Below are 11,407 nucleotides of genomic sequence, written 5' to 3' on the forward strand. Positions count from 1 at the left end.
TATCTTTATGATTATAATTATCTGAAAGTTTAACAAAGCTTTATATTTCTGCTTATATTGTTGTTCATAAAGTTTTCTTTCAAAATTTTGCGTAAAGCTTAAGATACTAAATATTTAAATTGCATTAATATATTATATATGAGAGGAAATCTCTCTGATTATATAAAGAATTTAATTAATAATATTTAAAATGATATAATTTATATTTATTTATATATAAAAATTAGGTATAATTTAGATTTTACAGCTTGGATCAAATTTACAATATGGATATTACAGATAAGTCCAACATGAAAAATTCAAATCTCCCCTTGGCAAATCTCTCCATCACGAGCACTACATAAAACAATCTATTAAAATAGATAAATAATAAAATAGATATATAAATCATATAAAAATAGGATATAAACCAGAGTTACAAATATAGTATGTACATTAATATCACAAGTGAAGTTAAATCTCTTTATCTTTAGTAACGATATAATTTTATTAAAAATAAAAATTTATTTATTATTTGCATACAATAAAATAATGTTTTAGATTACGGTCACGGGATACTCGGGGCCGCACTGATCATTGGTCACTGATTCAATAACGTATATTAGAAAGAGAAAATAAACTAATTAACCAGTTTTACTGATTTACTCTTACTCGATCAAAATAAGATTGCGTTTGCACGATCATAAACAATCACCGATGTGGCTCCAAAATATCACATTTCCCGCTCCTCGGAAATGACTTCAGTTATTGCTTAGTTCCTATTCTTTATATTTCTATGTTCTTGATTGTGTTGCATGTGTTTCTTGATTGTATGGAATATTGTAAAATAATAAGATGGGCAAAGCAAAAAAGATAAAGGTTTCTAAACAACCTAAAACAGCCTTAGGTGATCAAATAGAAGAAGAAAAAGCTGTAAAATCGAATAACAGGCGGAAGGTCAGAATTCGCCATGAAGATGATGATAAGGTTAGATTTATATATCTTCATTTTTTTAATACAAAAATGATTTTGATTAATATTTTATTATTGAGTGTGTTATTCTTAAAATATAGTAGCAATTCTGATTGATAAATTTTAGTCTTTTAGTATATTTTGTCATGGAATAAGATATAATATTTTTATAAATTAATTTACATTTACATCACTTATACTATAATAAATCATTCTAGATATTTAGTATAAATTAATTTTTAATATATAACTTTAATTGCAACTTATAGTTTGTGGACCCTGCTCTTACAAAACGAATCCTATCTCAAGCCAGACGACAACAAATGGAAATTGAAGAAGAAAGTGGAATTGGACAAAGTACAAGATCTATAAAGAAACCATTAATAAAACTTGACACTAATGCTGAATCTAGTGATACAGAGGAAGTATCGAGTGAAGATGAACAGGATACTGCACAATATTATGAAAATATTGAAATAAATGAAGAAGATGAAAGAGCTATACAAATGTTCATGTCTAAGGATCCTGCCCCTACAAAGACATTAGCTGATATAATATTAGAAAAGTTAACAGAAAAGAAAACAGAAATTGAAACTCAATTTTCAGATGCAGGCTCAATTCAAATGCAAGAATTAGATCCAAGAGTGAAAGCAATGTATGAAGGTGTTAGAGATGTATTAGCAAAATATCGCAGTGGAAAATTACCTAAAGCATTCAAAATTGTTCCTAATTTAAAAAATTGGGAACAAATATTATATATTACTGATCCAACAAAATGGTCAGCTGCAGCAATGTATCAAGCTACTCGAATATTTGCCTCTAATCTTAAAGAAAAAATGGCACAGAGATTTTATAATTTAATATTATTACCACGAATTAGAGATGACTTAGCAGAATATAAAAGATTAAATTTTCATTTATATGAAGCATTACGGAAAGCACTGTATAAACCTGCTGGTTTCATGAAAGGAATTTTACTTCCACTTTTAGAATCTGGAACCTGTACATTAAGAGAGGCTGTTATTATTGGATCTGTGGTTGCTAAAAATTCAATACCAATTTTACATTCTTCGGCAGCAATATTAAAAATTGCAGAAATGGATTATACTGGAGCTAATAGCATTTTTCTTAGAATATTTTTAGATAAAAAATATGCTCTTCCATATAGAGTTATTGATGCTGTGGTATTTCATTTTCTTAGGTAAAAATTTAAAATTAAGATATAATTTTAGTGATGTTCCAATTTCAGTAATAACATTTATTTTTAGATTCGAAAGAGATCCTAGAGATCTTCCAGTTTTATGGCATCAGGCATTACTAACTTTTGTACAACGTTATAAGGGTGATATTAGTTCTGAACAAAAAGAAGCTTTATTAGGATTATTAAGGAAAAAATCTCATCATACAATTACAGCTGAAATAAGAAGAGAATTGCAACATGCTAAATGCAGAGACATAGAAATCACAGAACCTAAATTAGAACCTATGGTTTGCTAGATATTTGTACTTTACTAATTTTGTAAATTAAAACATTAATAGTTATAAAATGAAATTCATCTTTTCTATCATATGTTTCAACCTAACTTTTAACTACTGTTACTATACTTGACACTTGATACATGAATCTGTACTTTGCTGAAAACAGAGTGCAATAATATGTAAATTATTAATCCTTTTTAAGTTACTTCAAGCAATAAATAAATCAATTTTAGTGCAATCAAATTTTAAGAATCAGAAAAATTTCTAGACAATATATGGTATGTTGCAAATTTAATGATGATAATGGAATTGTTGTATATTAAAACAATTGAACATAACAATTATATACATATAATAAAAATGTCAGCTAGCTTGCTATATTATGCTATGTTAATCTATGTTCGACTAGAATTACAGAAATACAAAATTTTAGCAACTAATCATGATTACTTTTGATAAACATAGAGTACTCAATAATTATATTGAGTTGGGTAATTATAACCATTTTTGATAACAAAAAGTTTAGATAACTCATAATATTCCTTGTAAATAAATGCTACATACATAAATATATAAATTCAAACATTTGTAAATAATTAAAAAAAATAAATAATTTTTCTTACAGATGAATATTTATAATAAGTTATTGAAGATTTTGATATAAATGAAATGTTCCATCATTTTGTTAAATTTTGTATAAAGATGTTCTATAAGTATAAGAACAGCTACTAAAAAGTTGTAAGAAAAATATAAGATATAAAAGGACTTGCAATTAGTACAAAATAAGAAGAGTTTCATAGTTAATGTGATTTATAAAGTGTTAATACCTGATATCAAAACGTTCATCACTACTATTAATAAAGAACTAATAATGATTAAAATATGTATTTATTATCTCACAAAGTTTATTTTAATGTGGCTTCACTTTAATGAATCAATCTAAGTATTTTCAATCTCCTAATTTAAGTACTAAGTATCAGTTCATTATGCATATTCATATCTGATTTATCTTTTTTCCAAAATACTTAAAAACTCATGTGTGTGAAATTGAACAATACTAACTTCCTAAATATTGTTCACTCCATATTCTTTCTATTTTGACTCTTCAATATTACTTTAAATATCACCTTCACAAAATTTAGTTTAAGACAAGTTAGTATATTAACAAATTAAATTATATCACTTTGTATTAACATAAAGCTTCTAAATACTATTGCTCAAATTAGTATTTATATTGAATTTATTGAAATGTTTCTTTTCTTAAAATTTTATGTACTTTTTTAGTAACTACGAAATACATGTTAAAATTTTTATTCATTTTTTTATGATGGAACTTGAAATATCTACATTAATATTAGGCTTCTAATAGAAACAAAAATTTATAACTACATCACATTAACAATATTTTAAATACATATACGATACATTTAATTTTTTAATATTTTACCCTTTTATTAAAAATGACTGATTACAATTATTTTGAGCAGTAAAAATATGCCAAACAAATACAAACGCTTTCAAATATTGACATATTTGACTGTATATGGATATACAAAATATATACAAAAATATTGAACTTTGAGATGTTAAAATCAGATGTTATTTTTGTGCTTGTACTATTAGATTAGTTTTCGAAATTACATGTAGAAACATTCAATAATACAAATTGATGAATGTTGAACAATATTGTACAATTAGATTTTTCAATTATACACAATCTTAAATACGGATTTAAAAATTTAAATAAAAGTTCTGATATTTTGTTATCAATAATGGTAATTGGTACATTTGCTGTAATAACTAATAGATTTTGTTATATTTAAGGCCACTTTCGTGATCCTTGGTAATTGATTCTTTCAAATTGTTTAAGATATTTTACAATGAATTTTTTTCCAACGTGTTATGAGTTATACATCATATAAGTTTAATATTAAATTATCTATTTAAAAATAATCCATTTTAAATTACTTTTTAATATATTTTTTAATTTAAAAATAATGTTTTGTGAACACGACCAATACTTTTACATGTTCAAACTTGCTATTTTCAAAATTTTTATGTTTTTTACAATATATTTTACGTACATCCAAAATTATAATAAGTACTTAAATACTCTATTCCTCAGTGTAGAGAGATTGCAACATATATATTGAAAAATATTTAAGAAATTGCTTATTGATTAGAGTTGTCTATTGGTTAAACAACTATTTAAAATATCTTAAGATATTTTTACAATGTTGTGAACCTGGTTCTGAATAACAGTGCTACAACTTGAATGTATACATATTGCAATATTTGAGATTTCAAAAATTTTTATATATTTAGATTTCTCAAATTACCTAAAATTTATTTTTTCTTAAAGAAGCTAGTAATGCTCTTGGATCCAGCTGCTGCTTTTTGTCTAGCTAATTCTTTCTTACCAATTGTAGCTTTTTGAGGCTATATAAAAAGATATATCATGAAAACCTATGTTATAAAAATGCATTAAAAGACACAAGTACCCTTTTTTAAATTACCTTTTCTAATTTAGTTGACTCAGGTGTTTTTGGTTTTAATACTGATTCATTTTCAGTTGTATCTTTCTTAGGTTTCTTTTCTTCAACAGTATCTTTAGGACTATTTAATTTTCGTTTCTTATTTTCTGATTCATCTGCTAAATTTAAATGTTGTGCTAATTTTTTTGATAAATCTTCTTGAAGATACTCTGATACAATGCCATGTGCATATTTTAAATATTCTAAACAAAAAATGAGTATATTAATATTTTTTCCTAATCTCAACATAAATAGATATTGTTTTATCTCTGAATGTTTATTGAAACAATAATTGAATTTGCTATTTACTAAAATTTTTCATGCATGAAATTTATTTCATATCTTACCCACTTCTGAAGCAGTTTCCAGTTTAGTACTTTTAACGTAAGTAGCACTAATAGCACCCTGTGATACATGAATGCCCTTCTGTTTTAATACTTCAATTACTCTTTCCACTTTCTTATGCAACCAGATTAATGCTTTTTCTTCATTAAATTTATAAGCTTGTAAAGATTCATCTCCTTTGCGGTCAGCGACTAGAGTTAGTTTTAAATTCTGACATTGAGTAAGACGAGTCGTTTCTATAAAGTCTTCATCCCAAAGACATTGTTCTAACGGTTGTGCTTGTTGTGACTACGAGTGTAATATTTTTACTAGTACTTAGAATATTAAACTCATAACAGAGTCAATTAAATCCCTATATTATGTCATAATAGATTAACATATATAATAATAAGTAAAATATAATAATGCAGATTTACCTTTCTTAAATAAGGTAATATTAAAAATATTGGATCAATAGGAGTAGATAAATGTAACTTTCCATCAGATTTTACATTATCATCTATAAACCATGACCTTTTATTTTCATCAAATGTCAGAACTTCTTGTACTGTTACATTGCCTGGACTAAATACAAACATTGCAGGTTGATTTGTAGCTGGATGTCTTAATTTAATAACATCAGGTACACCACCATCTGTATTATTTAAACTATCACCTGGAAGGCATAGAGATTATGTTGATCTATTTTATGAATATATTATTAAGAAATATAGTATAACTAATAAAACTGTAAGAAATAGGAAAATATTTAAAATTAATAAATAATAGGAAAATATTTAGTATTATTAATAAGTTTAATCATCTTGGGTAATACTGGTCTAACGGTTATAAACAATATATAACAGAGAACTTTAAATGCGAAATAATTTTTATTTATGCACCTTTCATTAGGAAAACCCATGTATTTGTGCCTGGATGTGAATTTGTTGTTTTAACACATTTTTTTGGTGATGCTTTGGTACGCGGCATATTTACGCGCGTTTTACACAAATCGATATTACGTTAGGTTATTTATTCCTTTCACAGAATTTTCCCCTTGTATTAATGCACATACACACAACAAATTTAGCGATCAGCCATTTTTCGTAGAACCCTCAAATTGTAACGTCTTATTACTAGATAATTGAAATATATTATATTGTGTATCTCTTTTAATAAATAAACAGGTTAAACGCGACATGCCGCCAATGTTGTAGGAAACAACATTTGAAATCTCGATGCGTAGTCGAACATCAGTGAATGGTCGATGATCGGAGTATTAGCAGAAAAGAGGCGTTACCGCGCTAATGAGCCATCTTTTAAAAAAGAAAGATACATGAAAATCGTACTCTAGTGTGAAAGATTTAAACTACACATATGTCATTTTTACTGATATGATATATGTATATTTAATTCCCATGTAATTTTGTATAAAACACATTTTAATGTTTACATACATAAAAAAATATTGATAATTTGAGAATATAATTTCAATCTATTTTAATTCAATAGCATAATTAACACTATATATTTTATTATCCTTATTATTCTTTCGTATTTGTATACCTGTATGTATTAAATTTTATGTACATAGGAATATAACAATTATAAATATCCTCTATTCTATTACGTATATTTCTTTCATAACAGTCATACCAGGTAAGTATATCTGTATAAAAACATATCCAGACTTAACTAACATAATTTTAATAAATTTAACATTATATAAAAATAATTAAATCAGCGGTTTTCATTATATTCTATACTGATGATCCGACTAAATTTTTAAATCTTATGTAATACATCAATATTATATTATATAAATACCAAGAAAATAGTTTAATTATTTGGATGTATATTTATATGTATATTTAAATTTTTGCAATAAGTAAACTATAAAAAATGTAAATTTGAATATTTTACACTTATAACTTGATACTGGAAATCCTTCTTTGTTGATATTCTCTTATACAGACAAAACAATATTTAACTGCAAATAAAAATAAAGAAATTTATTAAAATAAATTACATTGCATTCTTTTTTTTCTGTAAGAGTTGCTAATACAGAATGTACTAAACAAAAAAGTTGTGAAAGACGAATAACCTTCTAAAAATTATCGAAAGAAGTTGTTATAAAATTTCCAATTGAACTACAGTTATTCTATTATTACATGAGTACAAAGAAAATACAACAATATAATTTCAAACTTAAAAATCCACATATGGTGTAACATAAATTTAGTAAACATAAGAGGACATACAAAATGCATTAACTGATGACATTTCCGAATCTTGATTTCATAATGATTAAGTAAATATGTAAGTATAAGTATATACGTTTATAAATGTAGTATTCGTTATGATGTCATTGGAAGCATTGTGGCCTTTTTTCTCTTACTCATTACTCACTCTCTAGTTAGTAAGCACCTTGAAAGAACTATGTACGTATGTACATGACGTGATGCGAAAGTGGGTGTGCCCATCATTGGTTAGCCGGCTATCAAACGTAAAGCTTCTCTCCGTTTTTATTTTTTGGAAAAAGTTTATTGGTAAATTTTTAAAAATATTTTTATTATAAATACATTTTCATACATATAAACATAAATTAACATAAAAAATAATATTATAGACTATATTGCAATGTACAATAAGACATTTATACTATTCTTTGGTATTGATCAATTTAACTAACAATTATCTTTATTTATTCTAGACAGTTTCCTGCGTAGTCAAAAATGTCACAACAACAGTATTATCCGTTTAAAGTAAGTATCTCTTAATTATTTATTAGAAGCTTAAAAACATTCTTTAAGTAACTGCTTTTAAGATTAGTCTATTTTTGGTATGAGCATTGATCGACCGTATTTTTATCGCTGCTTCGCTTGAGCTAATCAATCAGCGTTCAACTTCTCTTCGTATTATGAATATATATTTATAAAACAGTTTATGCTTTATTAGAAATTTAACATTATTAGTATTATAAATTCTTTATATCATAATAATTTACAATAAAGTACTTATGTCCTTAGCACGAATTATTAGAATATAGAAAATTAATTTAAATGGAAAAAAGTTTACTTCGAAAAATATTTACACACATACTTTAGATATAAGTTCTATATTATGTTAATATAAAAAAGCTTTTTAATTTTAAGTATATATTTAAAAAATATATATTTTTTTGTTTTAATTCACTAAATATCGCTTTACTAAAATATATATATTAGAAAAAAATTTGCATATTACTTAATGATAACAAACATTTTTCTTAATATTAATAAATCATATTTTTTTAAATTTCTTACATATCATAGTACCAATTTCTTAATAGCTTATAGTAATGATTTAAGTAAAAAGATAATTATTATTCACATATGAATTGTATGATATAAAGACATATAAATATATAAATATTTTAATTTGTTTAAAATGACAAAAAAAATAATCCTCTATAGTGTACTCCGACGGTATATCCTGCGGAACCATTTGATGCAAATGCAGATGCTACAATGTTGCGTAAAGCAATGAAAGGTTTTGGTACTGATGAAAAAACTATTATTGATGTACTTACAAGGAGAGGAATTGTTCAGAGATTAGAAATTGCTGAAGCATATAAAACTCTATATGGAAAAGATCTGGTTAGTGATTTGAAAAGTGAATTAACAGGGAAATTGGAAGATGTTATAATCGCTCTTATGACACCGTTACCTCATTATTATGCTAAAGAACTACATGATGCAGTTAGTGGATTAGGAACTGATGAAGAAGCAATTGTAGAAATTTTATGTACATTGAGTAATTATGGTATACGTACTATTGCAGCATTTTATGAGAACTGTAAGTCTAGCAATTATTTATTTTAATTAAATTTTAGAAAAGTAAGTTTAATATAAGTTTATATAGGACTATTATATAAAACATTTATATTTCTTAATTTAAAAATATTTTGTTCTTAACAGTATATGGAAAATCTCTTGAAAGTGAATTAAAGGGAGATACTTCAGGACATTTCAAAAGATTATTAGTTTCTCTCGTTCAAGCAAACAGAGATGAAAATCAAGGAATAGATCAAGCACAAGCTATAGCAGATGCTCAGGCACTTTATGAAGCTGGTATTTATAATAATACAAACCATTTTTAATAGGAGTATATGATTATTTTCAATAATTATTAATAAAATAAAAGAAATCTGTGTTTTGTTTTGATATAAGAATTATTAAAGACCTTTTAAGTAATATAATATATTTACTTGAAACATAAATGTTTATTTTGGTATAGGTGAGAAACAATGGGGCACAGATGAATCACAGTTTAATGCTATTTTAGTAACACGTAGCTATCAGCAATTAAGACAGACTTTTATTGAATATGAAAAAATATCTGGTCATGACATTGAAGTTGCTATTAAGAAAGAGTTTTCTGGAAGCCTTGAGAAGGGTCTCCTTGGAATAGGTCAGTATTTTATTTATAGAAATGTTTAATACAGTGTTCCCTGGATCATTGTAACAATTATATTCTCAATACACCCTCATCATATTTTGCTAGATCAGGTCCTCAGAATCGTGTGACTGATTATTAAAAAGAACAGAGCAAAAAGTGCATAACAGAAATAAAAATTTCTATCTCTCTCTTATGAGAATATTATCAATAGATGGGTGAAGTCTTCCTAATTAAAATGAGTACAAGTATGATCTTATTTAAACTCACTTTCATTGGGAAAACCTTATCTGTACGTTTATAATATGTTCATTAATGTCTAATAAACACTTGAAAATTTATTTTTGCTGTAGGAAATCTGAACAATGCTCTATCTATTTGTAACTTCTTGATTTTGAACATATTTACAATAATGTGTGGGAAACACTGTACAATGAAATTGTAGTACTGACATTATTGAACTATATACTATATATTTATGTTTTAATTTAAGAGCTGTATTTTATATAATTTAATATAAATACTATGATTTTTATACAACAGTAAAATGTGTAAAATCAAAAGTTGGTTTCTTTGCTGAACGATTGTATGCCAGTATGCATGGTATTGGTACAAAAGATCGAACATTGATCCGTATCATTGTTTCTCGAAGTGAAATTGATTTGGGTGATATTAAAAAAGCTTTTGAAGAACGTTATGGAAAATCATTGGAAAGCTGGATTGCGGTATGTATTCATATTATTCTTTCTTCAATATTTTATGATATATTACTAGTTAGTCAAGTATTGTAGTATGTTATTAAAATATATCTCTAGCAGTACACTGTATATATAATTCTATAATAAAATTGTTTTTAAAAAAACATGGAATAGAAGTAAAGCTCGATTTTAACTAATTAAGTAATGCGATGCTCAGATGATACTCATACTCATGAGATATGTATTATATTATTGGTCAACCATTTAGTTCAGTATGTTAGGATTTATATCTAATTCATTAAGGAAAATAATCTTATAGATGTATAATGGGCTATTCGTGTATCTAAAGAATTAAAGATAACTATATATAATTTCAAAAATTTTGCTCATAGTACTAAAATTAGAAAGTAGTAAAAATTGCATTCTAATAAAAATTTCTAACTGCAGATTACTCAGATACAATTGAATATTAATGTTGAAATTAATACCTAAATTTTCTGTTCTAGGGTGATACATCTGGAGATTACAAAAAGGCTTTACTCTCACTTGTTTCTACTTAATTAAGAGAAAATATTTCATGATAAATTCCAAAGCTTTAATAATATTTATGGCCCAAATAAATGATGAGTGTCTTGCACACTTTTGCTTATACTTTTGCTTTATACAATCTATTAATTAAATATATGGGTATAAAGGATTGTGCATTTTACTATACTTTTTACACAATTTTGGAATCTCTGAAGAATCTTTACGGTGCTATACTGTGCTTTTTATGATATACTAAAATTTATTTTTTATGAAGTATACTAAATTGTTTATAAGTTTACTAAATTGCATAGTTATATACCATTTTTTATTAAAAATGTTTATATATATATGTATATTTGATGATGAAAACCTACTATTTGTACAAATTGTTATAAAAAAAAATCTTTATGAATATAAATATATTAAAATGTTAAACATTGTATATTTAGTACGTTG

The 11,407-nt window shown here is 25.3% G+C and overlaps 3 protein-coding genes across 3 annotated transcripts; 2 read left to right on the forward strand and 1 right to left on the reverse strand.

Moving 5' to 3' along the window:
• Positions 1-760: 760 nt before the first annotated feature.
• Positions 761-2,509, forward strand: Bys (Bystin). Its single transcript, XM_071999881.1, has 3 exons — positions 761-966; positions 1,221-2,152; positions 2,220-2,509. The coding sequence occupies exons 1-3, from the start codon at positions 835-837 to the stop codon at positions 2,446-2,448; spliced, it is 1,293 nt and encodes a 430-aa protein (XP_071855982.1). The 5' UTR covers positions 761-834; the 3' UTR covers positions 2,449-2,509.
• On the reverse strand, positions 2,274-7,223 carry LOC139985455 (ribonuclease H2 subunit B). Its single transcript, XM_071999891.1, has 5 exons — positions 6,191-7,223; positions 5,726-5,964; positions 5,312-5,597; positions 4,947-5,167; positions 2,274-4,869 (listed from the first exon to the last, which is right to left on the reverse strand). Exons 1-5 carry the CDS (start codon positions 6,276-6,278, stop codon positions 4,777-4,779), a joined length of 927 nt encoding a protein of 308 aa, XP_071855992.1. The 5' UTR covers positions 6,279-7,223; the 3' UTR covers positions 2,274-4,776.
• A 481-nt stretch (positions 7,224-7,704) lies between these two features.
• LOC139985454 (annexin B9) lies at positions 7,705-11,393 on the forward strand. Its single transcript, XM_071999890.1, has 7 exons — positions 7,705-7,837; positions 8,002-8,053; positions 8,744-9,125; positions 9,248-9,400; positions 9,567-9,740; positions 10,269-10,450; positions 10,930-11,393. Exons 2-7 carry the CDS (start codon positions 8,024-8,026, stop codon positions 10,981-10,983), a joined length of 975 nt encoding a protein of 324 aa, XP_071855991.1. The 5' UTR covers positions 7,705-7,837; positions 8,002-8,023; the 3' UTR covers positions 10,984-11,393.
• The last annotated feature ends 14 nt before the right edge of the window (positions 11,394-11,407 follow it).

This window comes from Bombus fervidus, chromosome 3 (assembly GCF_041682495.2).
Source record: "Bombus fervidus isolate BK054 chromosome 3, iyBomFerv1, whole genome shotgun sequence".
NCBI lineage: Eukaryota > Metazoa > Arthropoda > Insecta > Hymenoptera > Apidae > Bombus > Bombus fervidus.